Source organism: Liolophura sinensis, chromosome 6 (genome assembly GCF_032854445.1).
Source record: "Liolophura sinensis isolate JHLJ2023 chromosome 6, CUHK_Ljap_v2, whole genome shotgun sequence".
Lineage (NCBI taxonomy): Eukaryota > Metazoa > Mollusca > Polyplacophora > Chitonida > Chitonidae > Liolophura > Liolophura sinensis.
In genome coordinates, this window is record NC_088300.1 from 73,957,994 (window position 1) to 73,980,283 (window position 22,290).

General features: G+C 37.9%; 1 protein-coding gene across 1 annotated transcript; it reads left to right on the forward strand.

Moving 5' to 3' along the window:
• Positions 1–593: 593 nt before the first annotated feature.
• Positions 594–16,568, forward strand: LOC135467549 (eukaryotic translation initiation factor 4 gamma 2-like). The gene is made up of 25 exons (XM_064745321.1): positions 594–614; positions 1,278–1,336; positions 1,675–1,731; positions 2,065–2,205; positions 2,713–2,815; positions 3,432–3,542; positions 3,759–3,825; positions 4,602–4,694; positions 4,962–5,131; positions 5,366–5,476; positions 6,099–6,170; positions 6,647–6,782; positions 6,949–7,047; positions 7,425–7,550; positions 9,384–9,640; positions 9,994–10,083; positions 10,465–10,544; positions 11,118–11,170; positions 11,542–11,624; positions 11,777–12,035; positions 12,378–12,582; positions 12,922–13,036; positions 13,281–13,377; positions 13,983–14,104; positions 14,527–16,568. The coding sequence occupies exons 1-25, from the start codon at positions 594–596 to the stop codon at positions 14,593–14,595; spliced, it is 2,796 nt and encodes a 931-aa protein (XP_064601391.1). The 3' UTR covers positions 14,596–16,568.
• The last annotated feature ends 5,722 nt before the right edge of the window (positions 16,569–22,290 follow it).

Genomic DNA, 22,290 nt, shown 5'->3' on the forward strand with positions numbered 1-22,290 from the left:
ATTAAGCTAATTTCCAGAAAAAAAAAGTCTTTTATCCATGTGTACAGGCTGTATAGAGTATTTTGTAGGATTTAAATTAGCCCTGTTTATGCCCAGCTGGTTATAAACAGATCATACATCCAGTGTGATTAGCCTCAAAGGTGTGAAAGCCATAAACAGTGATAAACTGATGAAGACACAATGGACAAACCAGGAAATAATAAGACCTCTACTCTAGTGATCAATCCATGAATTGTTTCCTTTTACAAATTATCTGGTTTGTCTGGCCATTGTCTTTGACTGCACATCGAGATGTCTTCATTCTGTTTTGCCAAATCATTGCCTCCAAGGGAGTTGGCCTTCCTACATTTTTGTTTAACAGAGAATGATCATTTAGTTTGGTCGCCTCATCGGTCATGATTGAGGCCCCAACTTAGCTGAATCCCAAATTACGTTTATCATTGTTTAAATATTGGCAAGGTCATTCTAAGAAAATATATGGTGGGTCGTATGATCAATAATGGAGTCATTTGTTTTTTTCTGGCTATGGAATTAGGTAGGGATTTTTAGGAACTTAACATCTAGAGAAAATATTCTAAGTGAAAAATAGGAGTATGGCCCTGTCTGGAGGGCCGGTCAGTTTAGGCCGAACAAACATATCTCTATTGATTGCTGAAAGAGATGAACAATAATCAGAGAAATTACTGGCTGGCCATTGTGATTTCATGGACTTTGTAATGTTCTTGAGGATTAGTGAATATTTTACGTCCTATTATACTTGGGATTTTCCTACTACATGCAACATTGAATGTCAACAGGATTAAAATCAGAGACGCAAGCTTCGAAACATACCTGTTTCACAGTTCTTCACTTTGGACCACACCGTTTTAAAGTAGGGGGTTTTCACAGGTGTTCAGGCCACAAATTCATTAATGTAGACGACAACAAGCTCATTGCTAATTCATAAACACAACATTTATTTCTGGTGTTTCAGCTTTGAATTGATGTGTTAAAAAGGTGATTGAAAATTGAAGAAACACATAAAGACAAAATGATTTGCTGCCAACACATGCTTCACCCCTCTGCTTTGTGTGTGTATCGTCCTTGCCATGACACTCTCGAACAGGTGTTGACAGCGGACGCTAAACTGCAGCCAAATAGGGGAGGATCATTGTGTAATTTACCCCTCACTTGGGTCATTTTTGCATAGAATAAATATGTAAAAAATATCTTAAAGTGTAAAGTAGGTATAATAGAATAAAAATAATGATTTATTGAGTCATTGCTGATGATTTTAGATTGTTCAGTTTGGAAGAGTGGAAATTTTCAACATTTACCGGTCTAGAATCAACATACAGTGACGAGATAAAGTCATTATGTCTGAATTACATTAAGTACTGTTTCAGGCTTTTAATCCAGGCATCAATAACAACACCCAAGAACAGGCCAGGCACTGCTAGTTGAAAAAAAGAAAGTAAGTTGCATGGATGGAAAATAAGAATCCTTCATACTGTGGATAGTATAGTAATAGTGCTGTATACAGAATGGATCTGCATGTTCATGTATTAAATGAAACCTCTTCATACTGATATTTTTGATCATTTCAGGTAAAACTTGGTGATAAAGAAGTGAGCTCTGTTTTTTTCTTTTCCCCCCTTCTCCCACATTTTGTTCAGTGGTGTGAGATTACACTAGTAGCATACTGGACGGAAAGACGGCAAAGGGTGGTGTTTCTCCACACACAGGAGGACGGTTAGTACATGTAGTTCATTTTTCTTTTGACAAGTTAAACGTCATTGACTCTTTACTTTTCAAAGATCTTATCATTCCTTACACTGATGATCAAGGTAATTTGTCACAAGACCACTAATAGTGAAGGTGTGGTTTAATGAAAAGAACAATGTAATCTGCTAAGTACCATTTTTGTATTTTATGATCTTACCACCCATCAAGACTATAAGAGTGATTTAAGGTTACAGGGAAAGGATATACTTCTTAGGTACCTTCATCAAATTACCATAAACCCCTTTTGAGCGACTCACCACCTGATTAACCAGGGTCTTTCACATGCTTTAATATTAACAGGGACGAGAGACCACCCCAAGTCTCCGGGCTTAGTGCCCCTCCCTCAGCATCCAAGTCAAAATGGATTCCTCCAAGTTGTGTGAAACGAGACGTCTCATCCGTAAAAGAAAAGAATGATTCTGTATTCCGTAAAGTAAGAGGGTAAGTTGCCTTTTACCTAGTTTTCAGGTAAGAGAAAGAGGTCCCATGTCAGGAATTAAGAGGCAGGGTGATTTTGCTCTCCCCAGTATCTATGGAATGCACAAACAGTTTGTTCAGGAGGTTTTCATATATTTCATGTTCAGGATTGAAAAATTTACATTAAAGTTTGATGGGATTTCGTTGAAGGTTTCTATTATATCTGTTTTTTGAGGCTTCAAATCTTGATTACTCCTAGTGTACATTTTTTGTATTTATGGTTTGTTTCTTCTACCATAAGTTGGTCATTGCAGCTATTATAACCATGACGTGAAACTTCTGGTAAGAATGACTTCAGTGTAATGAGTTTACAGGCTGTTCTCAATTTTGACAGTGCACTGAGTTTCCATTATTCTTGTTGTTCTTATTCACTGTTGTGAGCTTTTCTAAAGCCTACTGACTTGTGTGCATGGACCGACAATAATGTGAGTGTTTGTTGCCGTTACAAAGTTTCATCCTTTCTTTTTTCAGTATCCTCAATAAACTCACCCCAGATAAGTTTGACAAGCTAAGTTTGGAACTCCTTAATGTGGGAATTGAGTCACAGGTCATACTCAAGGGCATTATTTTACTGGTATGTATGCAAAGGATTTTCTTGTTTTACCACATGTTTCTGTGAATATCATTTTTTTTTAAATAATTTCTTTGGTGTACATACACCAATCAGTATTTTATGGTATTCTCTTTTATGCATGTAATGTATGTCATGAATCCTACATTAGGATTTTTAATTCTCAGTTTGACACTTTTTAACAATATTAAGTTCATGGACATGGCAGTACAATTTTGTTCTTGAGCAACACAGAAATTCAGTTTCAGTTTGTCTCATTGAGTGAAAAAGGTATGTTTGGAATCAAAATTGGGAAGTCTTCCTCTTGAGCTTTGTGAGAAAGTTTGATGTGTGGTTCCCCCAATCTCTGCTTGGTTACCATCACAGTAAGAAATAAATCTGCTTAGATTTAAAGAGGCTATACCAGAGATTTTTAATGTTAAATGCTTATTATATAATGCTTACAGACAGAACTGATATTTTTGAATGGTGGTTATTTGGGCTATTTAAAAAAAATAGCAAACATTAGATTTGCTCTGATTACCAGAGATCTCTGCATAGCCTCTTTAACTGTTGCATTACTCTCTATGGCTACTTTCAAAGTTGCATTAAGTTTATTTAATTTTTTCCGTTTTGTTAGATATTTGAGAAAGCTTTAGAAGAACCAAAGTACAGTACATTGTATGCTCAACTGTGCCATCGACTATGTGAGGACGCGCCAAACTTCGAGCCACCCAACTCCAACATCTCTGTAAGTTATTGCACATAGCAACGTTACTACTTACAGTAAAATGTTTCCCGAAGAGTTTTTCATTTCATATATCTGGTGACATTATAAAACAGTTCTGTTTGTATTTTGTAACCCGGACATAACACCAGAAAAATGTTAGATTTCATGTATGTGGTGAAATTAGTTAACAGTTCTGTTTGTATTTTGTAATCAGGATTGTTCACATTTTCTCTGTAGACCTTCCGGCGCTTGCTCCTCAACAAGTGTCAGGATGAATTTGAGAACCGCTCTAAAGCCACAGAAGGTAAGGGCAACATTTCTTTGATTACACCCAACAGTATATTTTACAGTGCAATGAATAGGTTGTAAGTTTCACTTGATTTAGCCCACATCTGTATGCTTTTTGACTTTGTGCATGCATACCAAAATTAAGAGAGATAAATTTGCAGCTGTTGAAGCCTAGCACTCTTGTACCTGCACGGGTGTATTTGTTCTGTGTTTCAGTGTACAAGAGAGAGCTTAGCACTGGTGTATTTTTTTCTGTGTTTACTGGTGTACCAGTACTAGCGTATTTGTTCTGTGTTTCAGTGTACAACAAGAGAGCCCAGCACTGGTTTAGCAGTTCTGGTGTATTTGTTCTGTGTTTCAGTGTACGACTAGAGAGAGCCTAGCAATGGTGTAGCAGTACTAGTGCATTTGTTCTGTGTTTCAGTGTACAGCAAGAGAGCCTAGCAATGGTGTAGCAGTACTAGTGTATTTGTTCTGTGTTTCAGTGTACGGCAAGAGAGCCTAGCACTGCTGTAGCAGTTCTGGTGTATTTGTTCTGTGTTTCAGTGTATGACTAGAGAGAGCGTAGCAGTGGTGTACCAGTACTAGTGTATTTGTTCTGTATTTCAGGGTACGACCAGAGAGCATAGCAGTGGTGTAGCAGTACTAGTGCATTTCTTCTGTGTTTCAGTGTACAGCAAGAGAGCGTAGCAGTGGTGTACCAGTACTAGTGTATTTGTTCTGTATTTCAGGGTACAACCAGAGAGCATAGCAGTGGTGTCCCAGTACTAGTGCATTTGTTCTGTGTTTCAGTGTATGACAAGAGAGACCTGCCCCTGGACGATGAGGAACATGAACAATACCATGTGGCCAAAGGAAAAATGCTTGGCAACATCAAATTTATTGGTGAGAATTGATAAGGAGAAGTAATGTGGACATTTTTATTGTGCTTCTATTGTGTAAGAAAATAGGCTCCAACCATATCAGTCTCTAGTTGGCTATACAGAGCATAGCCAACTACACCAATGGTAAATATTAATTTACAGTTCCATTAACGTGTACCAGACATGCAGATTTGTCATTATATAATGATAGCACTACTGTTTCAAATGGCAATGCATTTCTGCAAGTTGCTACATTGAAATGTTGAATTTTTCATTTAATTTTCCTTAGGTGAGCTGGGCAAGCTGGAGATGCTGCATGAAGGTATTCTTCATAAATGCATTAAACAGCTTCTGGAGAAGAAAAAGAATGTGCCAGTTCGAGACATGGCTGAGGACTTGGAGTGTTTATGCCAGATAATGCGCACCGTCGGTCGACGCCTTGATACACCAAAGGCTAAGGTAAGTCTGGAGCTCAGCAGAAGGCTAGACCATGCTTTATAAAGGGAATTCGATGCAGCACGACAGCTTAGTATGTGGGATTATAGATGCATATTTTAGTCAAATGAATAATCATAATATTTTGTTACTGTAGTAGAATATGATTTTATTGAACTTGCTGGCAGTAGTACAGGCTGGAAAATAGTTGAATATTTTAATAGCATGTGTACATGATACCTTGCTGCTGGATTTCAGGCCTGGATGGACCAATATTTTGTGCGGATCGCGGCCTTTGCTTGCAACATGGAGCTGCCTTCGAGAATCCGCTTCATGCTTCAAGACGTTTTAGAGCTGAGGAGGAAGAAGGTGAGCATGATTTCTTATGTCCTTGTTGTTGTACTTGTTCATGTTATCCTTTGTTGTGCCATTAACATAAGCCACATATTACCTTAGGTATCCACCATTAATTAGGAGCAGACCAGAATAACACTAATAAGTGAAATGTGCAACAAGTACTTAACCACAGGAATTGGAAATTGAAAAGTATGCAAGGGCAAATCACCCTCATTAAGGCAGTTAATTCATCATGATAACTAGAAACCAAGAATGTTTAACAACATACAGATGAGCATGTGTGGTGGGCAAATTTATACATTTGTTAGTACAGGGAAGCACTTTCCACCGGTCATCTCACTGCTTGTTTAGGCCTTATTGGCAGTAAGCGATCAAGGACATGATTATGGCAAATTACATTCTAATATTCCTTGAAGACCACTTGTCTTCCACCATAATGTTGTAGGTCACAGTGGGAAAGTTTGTCAGTAACCTGTCAAAGGTTAGTGGTTTACACAGTGTTTCTTCTGCTCAAAAAACTGACCTCACAGCATTGTGAAGATGTGAAAAATTCATGGCATTAGGCAACAATCAGATAAATGATTTTGTTGTATATGTATTGTGGATTAATTCTACTTTTCTTCGGTGTCATCAGTGGGTTCCCAGGAAGGTGGTGAGTGATGCAGGGCCTAGAACCATAGCTCAGATCAGACAGGAGGCTGCTGATGTAAGTACCTACACCAAACTGATAATCTATAACCCACAGGCAAAACTTCATAGCCCTCTCTGGGGCCTTGCAACTTACAATGTACATGTAACTGACCTATGCAAATAAAAGAAAGTCTCTTCAGTAAGTTGAGAATAACAGATGACAATTTACTTTTTGTTGCAAGATCTTCAGTTACTTTAGGTTTTGATGTTTTTTTTCGTGCTCTATTAATAATCATCATGTTCAGACCACGTTTTCTGGATGTTTATGACACTAAAATGCAACTGCAAATAAATTGGTTGAAGAAAAAAATATTAAGTAATTAAAAGATTTGCCAGCTGGTTTAACCATACTCCATGTAGTTATCTGTTTTATATGTATTGAATTAATAAATGAATGATTAGGGCTTAATGCCTTTATGTATTGATGTGAAGTGCACCTCCTGTAGTGAGTCCTACACTTTCCCTTACTCGGATTGTGTTGTACCTCTTCAGGAGACTGGTGTCTTCATTCCCTCTAATCATGCTCAGATGCCAACTGGACGGATGGCGAGGGCCATGAACGGTGGTCTCCCTCCTAACCTCAGAGGCAGTATGGCGGACGTCTTTGGCCTTGGACCGGGAATGATGGGCAAGTTTAACTTTTCCTTATGACAATATTGATAGATGTCAAGTACTTGCTTACAACATACAGAAGCCAGTTTTAAGAAAATTCTCCAGGTTCAGTGAATTTAACTCGTCATTTTTTTTTTTTGCTTTTTTGTCCACCATGTAATGTGTATCCTATATCTGTTCAGGGACAATTGGGACTGGCCCAGGCGTTATCACAATGGACAGCTTCATGTCTAGCTTTCCTGGGAACTCCAGCAGAAACAGAGGCAATCAACAAAACCAAGGTAAGATACTGTTTACACAAACACAGCCTAGGATATTTTTCACATAAGATTGTTGTGGTGGATGATGCACATTTCTACATATTGTAAACTGTACAATCTACAGTAGAATGGAACATTTCCTGTTTTTGCGCATGTGGGAAGGTTCTTCAGTAACCTGCAGATGGTCGTGGGTTTCCACTGGGCTCTGCCCACTTTCCTCCCACCATAATGCTGGTTGCTGTTGTATAAGTGAAATATTCTTTAGTATGGTGTAAAACACCAATCAAATAAATAAATCCTGTTTTTGTTGAATAGCACGATTTATGAATGTTAATAGACTAACTAAACATGCTCTCTGGGTAGCACCGATATATTTTTTGTGAATTTTTTATTGATAGGATTTAATCCCCAGTACAGTGGAAATAACAGACGGTCAGATTCTGGAAGTCCACGTGGGAATCGCCGTGGAAACAACACATCTCCTCAACCAAACAATCAGAACCAATCTTCTCAACAGAGGCAATGTAAGTCTATACACCTATAGACTTCAGTAGTGGTACAATAAACATACTTCATAGTTTATAGAGGGTCCATTTTTGTTCTGCTAGATGGTTTTCCTGCTTAGACATTATAAAATAATGCCGTACAGAGTAACACACACAGCAGCAACAACAGTATGATAGTTGGCAAATGGCATGTAAAGTGAAAGACAGCACCAGACTAATGTTTATGTCCACTGAAAGACTGCCATTCAAAGTATCTTAAACCGGCATTCAATATGTTTTTTTAGATTTTTTTTTGAACCTGGTTAAAGTTTAGTGAAACTTCGTCTTGACACATTATGGAGCGCAAGGTGATGTAACATTGACTCTAGCTCTCTGTTTAATAGTCTGATCAGTAGCCTATGATAAAAGTTGTGGACTTTGGCAGTGAAGGCCCTAGTGATAAATAGTTTTCTCGGAAAATGGACATACTGGGAGATTATTTCAACCACGGCTTGAACTGTTGATATAGCAGGCCTGCTGTTTCAATTGCAAGGAACTCCAAAGACTCCTTTTAATAGCCTATCTGCAGATACACGGCCCAAGTTGTCCTGGTTCAGTTTGTATCCACCAGAGGGATTGTGCTGGTGATTTTGACCTCAGTTAAATGCTTACAAAACTATAATAGGATTGCTGTACAACTGGATTCATGCTCAATTCTGAAACAAATGGAAACAAGTACCACTGAGGTTGATCTGCTGTCACTTGATTTCATGCATCAATTTTGTCTCGCTGCCTGCTAAGATGAGAGCTGTGCTGACCTAGTTATCGCAGACATCAGAGAAAGCACCTCGGCTTGAACACACTGTTTCAATAAGTTTACTGTATTTTATGAGAGAAAACAAAAGAAAAAAAACATCCCTTGTATGCAAGAAAGACAAAGGGGCAAAATTTGAATTCTTCAGTTGTAATAAATTCAGAGAGGAAAAATTATATCACAAGATATTTAATTAATTTTAAGCGTTGTCCCATGAGATGCTGTCCTCTCATTCCCATAAACCTTCGGCTTCCCTAATGAATTTTACACTGACTCTGATATCTCTTATTTAGAAACTGCTGACTAAATGCTAAAGTGAATGACAAAAAATGTATTCGGGGAGATGAATCAGGTTTGGACCAAGACAGTATGCTATTGTATGACATAATTTGACACCGTCGTTGAATATTACGCAGCCTGTAAATCAACTGATTTTACGTCTGTGGTGGTTTGTAAATCTTACAGACCTGTCCCCTTCGGCTACACGTAAATAAATTGTTGTAAACTATCTCAAAGCGATGTCTTATGCAGTAGTTCTGTGTTATCATATGTCACTTCATGGAGTTAATGGGTAACCGCAACGTCACATGTTAGGCCACTCAACCTGGTAGCAATGGTTGGATAGAATTCTCAAGATGGCTGCCTTGACTCACACCAGCCATTTGTGCAGTATTTTCATTTTGTTCTACAAGCTTTTCAGTGAAATCTCATTAAAATCACCAAGTGTGATACTCTAGAAAGCTTTAGTATCCTAATTTTGATTAAAATATATTTTAGCCAGGTGCTGTCTTTGAATTGATATACCTCATTTAGTGTTTTATTATTTCCTATAGTATGTTACTTTATTTTAAATGGTTAAAATATAGTAACATACCTGGCATAAATTAGTAACAAAAATGCAGTGATCAGATTTTTATTGGATGTCACGGGTGCAGAATTAGTAAAAATGCTGTATTGTTTGTCATCACTTTAAGATTTTTGCACTCGAGACTGTGTTAACGTTGAAGGAGTTTGTTTGCACAATGTCTTGCATGTATTGAATCTTGTATTCATTCCAGCCCCAAGTAACCGGGACTTGCCACCAAGATTCCAGAAAATGTCGCAGGGTAACAGTCCAGGAGGTGGGTCCTCGGGTGGTTCTGGGGGATCTAAGGAAGAGATCAGCTTGCGGCCTGCCAGGAACTTCATGGTGTTCAAGCCGAGCGCTCCCAGCATGTTACCCCGGTCCGCTCAGCTTCCTCCTGTGATGAACTCTGCCCCTCTCCAGCCCCCTGGCTCTCAGTCAGACATACCCAACCCTCTACTGCAAAAACAGGTAAACCAGTGCTCATGCAGATAATGCCTGCATAATGTTGAGATAAGTGCCTGGTCCCTAAAGTTCACGACCCAAGAAAATCTACCACTGTTGCAATGTCTTTACAGTGCATGACTCAAAAGAAAGTACAGAGTGCTTTGTGCATATGGGCTTGTTTTCATTTAAAATACACATAGTTGAATTGTTTTTACTGCTGTAGATAAGCAGTGTACTTCTCTCTGAAGTATTGTTTGTACCTATGTAATATCACTCACATCTTGTAATAGACAAATTATACAATGTTCAGGGTCAGATTCACTTCAATTCTGTAATTAGTTTTGAATTGATTTATCATATGTGCAATTTTGATTTAGGCTCAAGTCACCATCAAACAAGTCAGTCAAGATAAGAACAAAGCCCCAAAGAAGCAGGTGTTGAACAGAGAAGAAACCTTGAAAGCAGCGGTAAGTTGTTACTATGGATTATTGTCTCACACAGGTTAGGACGCTAGCGCAGCCTAATGACCCAGAGAGTGACTCAAGGTCGCTGTGAGTTCAAGTCAAGCTCATGCTGGCTTCCTCTCTGGCTGTACGTGGGAAGGCTCCCAGCAACCTGCCACCATAATGCTGGCCGCCGCCGTGTAAGTGAAATAATCTTGAGTACAACGTAAAGTAAACGGCATAAAATAAATAAATAAATATTGTCTTACTCTACACGCTTGTCTGACAATCATCTTCTAACTTTAGGGATTCACTAATAATTTCCCATTTATGATCAACCAATGGGTGTATTTATACTGCAGATGGAGCAGATGTATGATTTGATGTTTCTGTTCCCATTTTCAGAACACCATGCTGGAAGAGTACCTGGAGTCCGGTGACATGGCCGCTGCGATAGCAACACTCAAAGACATAGCTGTCAACAAGTAAGCCTTTTTTGAATAATATATTTTTTTTAAATGTGAACTACAGTAAGCAGGGGTTGAAGTATTTCATTTTTTTTTTTTTACCTGTGTGGTTTAGGTTTATCCAGGGGAGTGTCTCATTGTCTTTGAGATGCCCTATTCTGACAAAATTAACATGGGAGAGCTAGGGAAAATAAGAGAAAGTTGGAAATGAAATGGCCTGATTTCCAATTCTAGCTTAATCTATGCTGTGTAGTGTAACCCATAATTCAAGTGTTGGACTTTATCCTCACATGTCTCTGGGCCAAATTGTCATGCTCCTGTTGCGCAAAAAAAAGGTGCTCATAAAAATATTGCTTTCTACTACTAGTATGGATATGCTGAATATTGGCTAAAAACTATATTCAATATTTTCAGTGTACTGAAATGCACCTTTGCCTGTGACAAAACTTCGGTTTTTACATGTTACTTGGAAAATTACCCATCTAGGGCCCCAGTAGATGAACACCCTATTTTGAACCATTTGTAAAATATGAAGGTGTCTGCATTAGATTTCATGAGCACTTTCATGTAACTATGTAATTTGTTTTACAGGTATATACCAGAGATTCTGACTAAAGCACTCACAATGACCATAGATCTTTCTGGTGAGTATTTTTGCACACATCGGGAAATTGTTCAGGTATTCAGAAAAAATCCAGTTTGTGTTTCAAAAAGAGTTTTGTTTTCTTCAGTGTATGCTTTTTTCATAAGTGCTAATGATTTGTACTTGACCATATGTTGGCGGCATACTGTCTTATCTGCTTTTCGTAATGTAGGCATTGAAAATCAGTTTTCTTGTATGGTTTTGTGTGTTAAAATAAAAACTTGCATTGTGGCATTTTATATGAGAAAATAGAACGGGTGGATTTGGCATATGTTTTTGGTGGCGTAGAGAAAATATGAAAAGTGGCTTAACAGCTACCATTGACTTAGTTTGACAGATTTGTCTTCAAAAATTACCTGCATATGTTTACAGATGACGACAAACGTGAAGAAGTGATGGTTTTCATAGCCAAAGCTAAATCTGAGAATCTCATTTCCCCGGAACAGTTTCAGGAGGTAGGAGCATCTTGGCATGCTATGACAATTATTGTAAATATCCTATTTTGTCAACATTGATGTAAACTTTGTATGTTTGGTGTTATGTATTTTTCATGTACCATGACACATAGATAAAGCTCGTAAATTTTGTTTTGTTTTTCCATGACTAGGCTTTTGAAGTCCTTCTTGACCAAATGGCTGGCCTTGAAAATGAAATACCTCTAGTACGGTCATACACAGCTAAGATAGCTGCTTGGGCTGTTTCCAAGGATGTGGTTACGTTGACAGAGCTGTCGACGCCTATGGAGAATGGAAGTCACTACCCCCTGTTCCTGCTTTGTTTACAACAGATGCACAAAGTCAAAGATAAAGACTGGCTTATCAACATATTTAATGACAGCAAGATTAACTTGCAAAACATGCTTCCAGGTAAACATGTCATTTGCAGCCCTTGTTATTTACCTTGTACGGCATAATCTTTCAAGTTTTGGATAATCTCTGGCATTGGCAATATAAGGTCTAAAACATTTCCTTTTCCAGACTGGCTCTGGCCAAAACCCTGATTGTTATATTCAGTTGTATTCAAAGAAACCAATATTGTATTGCACTGACATGGGTGCAATTTGTTTTTTTTTTTTTTATGATTTCATTTATATGTTGGGTGCAAAACAATATATATGTGTTACTCACACTGTAGGTATCACCTTTTGTACAGTGTGAAAACATTTTTGCCAGCACACCACTTACATCCTGGTGTTTTCTGTTCATCAGAATCTGAGCGTAACAAGGAGAGAATGATGGAGATTTTGGAGGACCGAAGCCTGACCTTCCTGTTCCCACTGCTGAGGGTTCAGGCGGATCTTGTCAAACAGATCCAAGCCGACCCCAACGCAGCCTCCATCTACAAATGGATCAAGGAGAGAGTGGACACCTCATTGCTCTACACTCCAAACTTTGTCAACATTCTTACTTCTAGGTCATTACACTCAGCTTATAGGCATATTAGTATCTTGTTGTTTTGACATCACAAAGCAGCCAAACCAAATTCAGGGTCATATCAGGAAATCTGCATATTTTAAGACAGTGTCACATGTCTGTACATTTGTTTTAATGATGAACACATTAATAATAGGTGTGTCATCAGACAACATTTACCTAAAGTAGCAAGTTCTTGTGTATTTAAGTTTAACCTTTGTTCATGATTCAAGTTATTTTCCAAGGGTCATTAAAACTAAATTGATCTGAAACCTGTAAATAGTTTCTTTATAAAGGTTATGGGTAAGTTGCGTATTTATTATATATTTTCTTACTTCAGCCTCCTTAAATATATCACCCAAGAAAGTGGCACAGTGGGAGAGTCTGTTGACCTGAACATGGTAGCAGACAAAGCAAGCACTGAGAAAGAAAAACTTCTGTTGGATAAAATGAAGGTATACTTTTCAGCAGAGAGAAAAGATAAAAATTGCATCACAAGATACTGATAGATTTCTGTACATACTGGTCCTCTGTTGACATGTTAATACTGGAAATTTTGCATGTTTTTATGACTTCACGATTACCCAAAAATATGTTTTTCAGAAAGAATAAATGTGGTATATTTAGTATTAATACATACCTATACCAACACAGTTCAGTGTATTACATTATAAAAAATTGTTAATTTTTTTTTTTCAGGGAGTTTTGCAGAAGTTCCTTCATGACAATATCAAACTTCAAATTGCTTCATTGTATTCTGTCCAGGTGTTTTGCTTCAATCTGAAGTTCCCCAAAGGTACGTAAGAGTCTAAGCGATGGTCATGGCCCTGGTTTTAACACAGACCAATGCTTAGTGTGCACAAGTTGTGAACAGTTGCTTTTAAGTATTCTAAGGCTTTGCTCATTAAGAGAAACCAGCTGATGTCAGCTGATCAGTTTTCATTCACGTCATACAGTCATTTTGAAATAAGGGAAAATGGACTTAATTTGATTCTCTGTGTATCTGAATACTTCTCTTAATTAATAAACTCTCTTTGTTTTTCAGATGTTTCTTTCAAAACTTCATCTTATAGAATTGAAGCTTGTTTTCAGATTAAGTTGGAGTTTTAGGCCGTTACACCAGTTTTCGAGAAAATCATGACCGTTTTGTCCTCTATTGGATTTTGACTCTTTCCTGACCCTTTTTTTTTTTTTAAACACGGTTGGCTCTGGATTTCACTGAGATCAGCTGCAGGCCAAGTTTGAGTTTTGTGTCGTTAACGTCTATTTTCAACAAAATTATGGCTGGGTTTGTTTTGTTATGGACTTGTGCATAACTTTTATTCTGACAGCTCTAACTAGTGCGGGGAAATGGGTACTTCCAGGATTGGCCCTCTAGTGTTAACATGTTTTTGTTTCCAGGGATGATCCTGCGCCTGTTCATGCACCTGTACGACATGGAGATTGTGGAGGAGGAATCCTTCATCAAGTGGAAGGAGGAGGTGAATGATGAGTACCCCGGCAAAGGGAAAGCACTCTTCCAGGTGAGGCTCCAGGTTGAGTTATGCAAATTAGTGTACAATCCTGTAACAACTTTGATAATTTCTTTTCTGTTTAGGTATAAAATGTAGGGGAGAAACCTTGCTTCAAAAGTAAGTGCTTTCGTATTTGGAGATTAAGTTTTATCGGGTACCTTGAGGGCATATATACATGTGGTTTGCATAATTCTAAGACTGGATGATAGTTCACTGGTTACAGTTGTCCTCATTGCTATTTTCACTGGTTGCAATTGTTCTCATTGCTATATTCACTGGCTGCAGTTGTCATCATTGCTGTTTTCACTGGTTGGAGTTGTCCTCACTGCTGTATTAACTGGTTACAGTTGTCCTCATTACTATATTCACTCGTTGCAATTATCCCCTTGGCTATATTCATTGGTTGTAATTTTCGTCATTGCTGTGTTTAGGTGAACCAGTGGCTGACCTGGCTGGAACAGGCAGAGGAGGAGACCGATGAGGAGGATGAAGATGAATAATCCACTAGAATCCCCTACTGGGGCGGTGCACTAGAGGAGACGACATGGCTCGTATGACTGGGAATAAAGCAGACTCAGAGTTCTTTGCTTCAGACATTTTGTTTAGGAAATCTCATTGTGTTTGTGGTACTCAGTGGAAATTGCCCTAAGACCTACAAAATCTACCCTTACGTTTATGGAAGTTAAGCACAAACTTCTAGGTCTTGGTTGACGATAAAATATCCAGTTCTATTGAGCGAACACCCCTAATACAAAATCTGACATTAGTAAAGAGATGAAAAACGTTAAATCTGAGCTTAAAGATCAAGGACTAAGGAACCTGACATTCAGCATTCACGCAGTGGCTTGGGAGCTGTTGGCATGGTATCGAATGACACACTGGAAGAACCTGCATAGTAAAACCATCAGTGTGTCTTTTGTTTGACCCTGGAAACAGAAGGTGCACAAATCTAGTATGTTGAAGATCATGTGAAATGTACCAGACTGGAATCCTAGTGACACAAGAAATGGCAGAGCTTCGGCATGTGATTGTCCACTTTACAGCTCCTCTTATTTACAACCTAAGTTAATGATCAGTGCAGTTATACAAGAATTTGTACATATTGGCCCCTGTTTATCGGCTTAAGAGAGAATAGACGTTCGATAACTATATATAGCATCATTTGTTTTGCAAACCTAATTCATCGTGATAACAAATTAATAATGCATGGATTTCATTTAACTGAAATAGTCCATTAGTAGCATTTTTAACTGACCGGACAGATTTCTTTGTTGATACTGTCTTCAGAAGTCATTTTTATTGATTGGGGTGAAAGTAGATAACTTTGACATCTGATTGATTTGTTTAAAGTTCCTAAATGGTCAATCAAGTTCCAACCTTATAACGTCTTCTATTAAAATGGATTCTGACTACTCACTCTAATTATGATACTTGGCTTTATAAACTTATTTTCTTGCTAAACTAACAATTTTTAATGAGATTTTTATGCCTTGTGCTAAATTATGGAGGAACTTTGATCTGCTAAAAAGAATGAAATGTCAACTGTTGATTTTATGGGGGGAGATAAAAATGTTCATTTCAAAATTAATGTGTCAGGTAATTAGTTTTATATGATTCATTTAAAGAGCACCAAGAATTAAGCACCAAGATAAATGAATTTGCCAGAAGTTATCAGTGTTAAAAACTCAGCGAGGGGAAATGAATGAAAAACTTTGAAGATAAAGTCAGGAAATAAATTATAATCAAGTCCAAAACTATGTCGATATTGAATATTGTCTGTGGTTGTACAATAGATATTACTATGCTACCTTGGTGGCATTCTGTTTTGTCTCTTATACCAGATTTCTTGAGTTAATACAGTTTAATCATATGAAAAATGACTGTCCTTGTGATGATTAATGGTGTATTTGGTGTTTCTGGTAGATTTCAAGAAAATCAGCTCTTTGGAAGTAATCAAAATTTTGAGTACCGGTATTTTAATATATTTCTACAAAGAAGAAAAAAACATGTAATCCATTCAGTTCAATTGTTTCTAGCTGTTAATCCTAACCCTTAAATAATAGACAATAGAATATCCCATTTTGTAAAAGCTTTTGTGTCATATATCTGCTGGATACGATAGACTGGTTGGCTATTATGGTTGGATTCTGCATTTATTAAACTTAGTATTCCATCAATTATTATATACAATCCAATTGTCTCTGGCAGACATTATTCAATGGATGTTTTGTGAATGCTGTATTTAAATGTTCCACATTCTCAGCACCTAAGGCCATTAGCGCTTGATGGGCATCGCCAGCATTAGAACTGATGCATTACCCTTTGTAAGTAAGCATAACATTAGTGCTGGCAAAGTCTTTGAAGTGGTTTTGGCCAACAACACTTGGTACAAGGTAATAAATGTACAATCACAGTTGTGAGCTGCCGGGTAGGGATCATTACTTAAATAAAGATGCATGTTTGTCTTCTGTCATCAATGTTTTACAGCCTGTTCTTTCAGATGTGTTATTCTTGTTTCTCTAGTAGGTAAGATGCAGACGGCTAGTATATACTCCGCTGAATATCGTTACATCACTTTGTATGTACGCGTAGATATAACTTTTCCCCCTCATCAGTTTGGGCCATCTGTTTACCATATGTATGTAGCCGACACTGCCAGAAGCCACAAGCTTGGGTTATAGATTACAATAGTGGATAACCTCCTTTGGAAGATCCGTTTGGAGAGAGAATGACCAACAGTTTCCTGTTATGAAGATATACATGTGCCTAACAAAATTCGCCGCATCAAAATGGCTGTAGGTAGCAGATATATCCTGCAGGATTATTGCGCTTAATGTCAAATGCTTGCTTGCATTTGTCTTTCATTGACCAAAACCTTTGTATGATTGAACCCAGCTGGTTTGTCTACGACTGTACACATGCATGGTACATACATGGGGTATAGGATGGACTAAAAAGTGGTTTTCCACAGTCCCCAGTTTTTCCTCCGCCATGGATAAATCTGGTTACTGCCGTATTTAAGTGAATACTTGAATACAGCGTAAATTATCGGTGAAATAATTGTGAGTAATGAAGAATGGATGTAGAACTTCATTTGGAAGAGTTTTTGGATACAAACCGGCGACTAGTGGGTTTGATCTCATAGCTTTAAACGATCCATGTGTATAGCGAAGGCTGTGGTCGCTGGATTTAAACGACAGCCTCTCCAGATAGCACGTTTTATCTGGACCTATATTTGCACAAAGACCAAACTGATTCCTGTCTCGCGGACTTCACAAGAGGAATAGTTAAAATTTTGACAATGTAAATTATCCTCACTCGGACAGTAATATACTGGAGGGTTTAGCATATCACATATAAGAGGTATACATAACTCGTCTTCAATCGTGTTCAATTCGATCACCAAATTGGATATATGAACAGTTCCAATCAAGGCGCAACTGAGCTACACATTTTATTACCGACAACTGATAATGTAGCAGGGTACGCGATTTGAATACTGATTGAACTCATTCGCCTATATAACGTACCTTGCGCTTTTCCAACCTCACTGAAAACTTGACTGTTTCTTTTTGCATGATTCTGTACTAATTTCGTACATTATTTACTTTCTTTATTCTTCGGTGATTTGTGTTATACGCGGTTTTTGGAGTTTGTCTTCCGATTATTGGCCTGGAATGTCTACACTGGTTGACGTCCGGTACACGAATTTCTGTTTGGACGTATACAGATTCATCTACCTGGCTGCTGAGATGTTTGTTTTCTTAGTTCAAGTTTGCCAACATTTAGTCATCAACGTTGTATAATATTGTCTAGCTGCATGGGGTTTCATATATCTGCTTAACGGGACCTGGGGTACAATATGACAGTCATATTGTATCCCAGATTGGACGGCTTCCTCTCCTCTCTATGCCATATACCCAGGAGAAACTGCGTTAGTTGATATTGTACATAATTATGTACGTAGGTCTACAGGCGTACATAACAACAAATTTTTCTATAATTTTAGGTTTCGACATTGCAATATGCACGTAAGGAGTATGCACGTCGCGATCAGCATGCATGGTATCTACCCGATTTCCACCACCGAATTAATGAATACTTCATCTTGAGTTTATACGACGTAAAATAAGTCGTTGATCGGAAATGAACATAGGCTACCCTGAATATCGATATAAATTCATATCCTGACGTTGTAAGAAAAGACGAATGGTCCACGGGTGGTACGCGGGCAATGAGACAACCTTACCCGGCTTTTGTGAATGCTAGATGGGGGCATACGTGGTACTGAACAGGCTCCAATACAGATGGATATCCCCGTGATCTAAATAATAGAAAAAAGCAGATATCTTAGGGCCAGATTTTCCTTGGTCGCCAGAACAGGGTCAAAATAACCATGACAAGATAGTCAAAACAAGCAGTGCAAATTTGTTTGTAATGTTTGCCATGACCCCACATTGGTGACCAAAGAATGTGCGACCACTGAAAATGCGACCTCACTCGTTTTGGTTGCTTCGACCTAAAGTAACGGTTACTTTGACCCTATTCTGGCGACCATTAAAATGCGACCATAATGGCTCTTGTCGTCTTAACCAATCTTGTAATGGTTACTTAAGCCTGTTCTGGCGAGTAAAGAAAATCTGGCCGTAAGATATCTTGTCATTTCGACCCCTGAATGTTTGGTTGCCTCATTATTTGGTCGGGCGCCTCTGTACCAAAATTTGTGTGGTCAAATTGACTCGATCCTTCTAACAGTGTACCGGTACCAGCATATGTAAGTTAAGCTATATGGTTTCAACAGAACATATAAACATACAACCGTGCCTTTCATTTATTTACAGTGTAGGGGCATGTTTGGTGTGATCTTCACTTCAGAATTGACTTTCAAGGGTACACGAAACATGCAGAACTGGCCAAGTTAATAAAAGTGAATGGAGTCAAAAACAAACATTAAAATGAACAGAAAGGTAACTTGTAATGATTTGATACTCTATTGCATTTATATTTTCGTAACATTTATACTTAAAACGGAAAGCATGGAATTTTATTATAAGATTTTGAGATAACTTTTTCAGAAATGAATTGTTTATTATGAATATAATTAAAGACGTACAGCATAGAGAGTGAAACCAGAACGGCGACGACCGTGTGATAGCTGGCTATGATGGTCACACGTATCCGGTGAAATAAGGCATCTTTCCAGTTTTATTCTAAGTGTTCATGTAAATGCATAAATGGTAGCAATTTAAAAGACTGCAGTGATATTATTTGCAATTTATTAGACGTCACAGGTCTAGAATTACTCAAAATGCTGTGTTGTCATCACATTTAACATACAATAACATTAAAACAAGGCAAAGGGGCCAGGGTTCTGGGTTGCTTAGTAGTTTTAATTTTTCAGAAAGTGATCGAAAACTTCCAGAAGAGTTATCATGTATCAAGATCTCACGCCACACGGGTCTGTACAGGAAAGGGCAGAAACTTAATAAAGAGCTGCTATACAAGAACAGATGACGTTACGCGAGGAACTGTCCTATAAAAATATCCATGGTATCTATTTAAGGCACTGTTTGCAAAAGTCTTCAGGTCGTAGTCGAGTCGATAATAGACAGAACTTTGGACTTGTGGCTAATTGGCGGATATATAGTATAATGTCGGCTGCATATATGCCTCTGGGTGTCTATGTGTGCGCTTATGTTTGTTTAGTAATTCGAAGCTCCTATTTTTTCATGACGCGAAACGGGAAAAAATAGAGATTGCATAGACAATAATGAGCATGAATCTGGTAAGTTCTTATATTTGAATTTATTTTACGGGTTCCCAATCCTGATTTCATTTATTTGACGGTGAACAGATTAAATTTATATATACATGGGCATGAGAGAAATGAAGCTGTGTATGCATGGGACCTTACTCAGTAAAAATTTCAAATTAAATGTTTTCCTGCTCAGTGAAATTCTAATCGATTAGCTTTGCTTATAGTTTTTGGTATTAGGAGATAAGCTTTTCGTTTTGAAGACTTGGTGTAAACCATCTGTACTTTTATAATGTGGAGAATATTTGCCTGCACTGCAGCTTTTGATATCCAAAATCTCTTGGCGTAAAGTTATCAACAACATGCACAAAATGTCACAAAAGACCCTGTAGGCGTGGAGATGTATACATGTATACGAGCACACAGCTTTTTTCTGCAGCATGCAAAACATTATGCTCAAAGACTCAAGCATGCAAAATTCTGTATATATTGTGTCTCTGCTAGCACACCTTTGCTTTTTGTCATTCATTTTTGTCATTGTCTTCACGTCACACTACTTAATATTTGGTTTTAAATAAAATCGTAACAATAATATTTTACTTTCCATGTTTTTGTAATATTTCTTCATTTATTGTAAGAACGGGTTCGCGTCATCGGATGTGTGCATGCATGTATTACAGTATGCGGTTATAGGCAAGCATTTGAGGACACACGAGGTGTGAGTTCATGCCCGGCCTTGTGGACAGGGAATTTGTAGATTTTCCGGCCCTCGCTACACTGACCCCTTGGTAACGGTAAGGGGTCAATGACGCTCGGGTGACAGTTTGCAGAGTTTAACATTCGTTGAAGATCAATTACATGTCTTCCATGCACCAATATATAAATGAATGAATGAATGGGGTTTAACAACCAATATATGATATATCTGTATGTGAAATGTGGGAAAGCTTGTTAGTGACTTGCCAAAAGTTCCCCCCATCCATAGGCTACAACTGACCACCGTGGTGTAGGTGAAAAATTCTGAAGTATATGGCATTAAACAACAACAACATGAATAAATTATAATAAACAAATATCTGGCCCTGAATATTCATAGGTAGCTACTAAATCAGTGCAAAGATGCCATGCTGTTTTCATCGGTTAGTTTTACATGATTGGTCTCATGTTGAGGTAAAAAAATATTCCAGTCACATCCGAGTCGAGTCAACAGAACAAAAACTAAATGTAATGTCACGTCAAAAGTGAGAAATATTATACCAGCTTGTAGTGTATATACGGACCGGAGGATTTGAAAGCCCACGGGAGCGCGCGAATCTAAAAATATGAACGTGAGATATGTAAACAGGAAGAGTGTGAAAGAGTAATAACATCACGTCGTTGCCGCGAGCTTTAAATTGTCTATTTCATCATCCTGTTTTTATTTATTGTATGAATATGACGTTATTTAAAAGACTAATTCACACCATGTTGACGTGGGTGAGTAAGTTTGGACACTATAGCTTGTAGCCTCCAACCTTCCATAAACTTGACCAGCGCCAAAAGTGAACAATTCTTTAGCACGGCGTTGAACACCAATCAAATCAAATGAATTCACTATAAATTTCGCTCCAAGGATCATAATTATCGATATCATCCATTTATATTTTGGGCTAAATGTAAACACTGTTCATTGTAAGTTATCGTCTATTTGTGGAACGGTATAGCCTTGGCCTTCAACTGTGATTCTTTTAACACTAATTCAATGAAACTTTGGATGAAGTTTATATATAGCTTTCCGTTACACTTATTTTTAAAATTCGGCCTGCATGTCTGAAAACGTGACCGCCGCCAAGTTTATCCGTCACTATACGATCTACGTAAATGCAAACCGAACCTACATTTACAGGGGCATTCAACAGGAAATCTCAATAAAAGAAACGTAAATGATGGATAGCAAAAAGGCTGTCCGAGTTGAAGTCAGAAACGTCACCGTACGGTCTGATATATGAATATACATGTGCTACATCGTGTCATTTCTGGTCGATATATTTCGTCCACAACTGGAATGTCACAATGTGTAATTTCTGGCCGACACGCCAGTCAGAAATGTCACATCACAGATTTTAAGGATTTTAATTATAGACAGTATATGGACCCGAAAAGTCACATGATATAAAATATTTGAAAATAACTGCTCTTTCCCCTGGAAGCAAACGGGTTATATACGATTATAGCCTATAGATTATAGTATAGTTGACAGGCCATTTGGGGGCATCAAGTGATGGTGGATTCTCAACAGTACTACATATACTTGATCCGCAGAAATTAAACGAATTTGAAAATTCCTGATTAAAATTTCGTATAATTTCATATTTCACGTTATTTCTTAATGAAAACCGATTATATGATTGGTTTCAATGCTGTAGTCAACTGGAATGTTTCAATAATTATAAGCACACTC

Bases quoted from the DNA above. Each gene is read 5' to 3' on its own strand.
- LOC135467549 (XM_064745321.1), top strand. From the start codon at position 594: ATGGCCCTGTCTGGAGGGCCG. The intron at 6,783-6,948 runs GCAAGTTTAACT...ATATCTGTTCAG, and splicing joins CCTTGGACCGGGAATGATGG to GGACAATTGGGACTGGCCCA. The intron at 12,583-12,921 runs GTCATTACACTC...TTCTTACTTCAG, and splicing joins GTCAACATTCTTACTTCTAG to CCTCCTTAAATATATCACCC.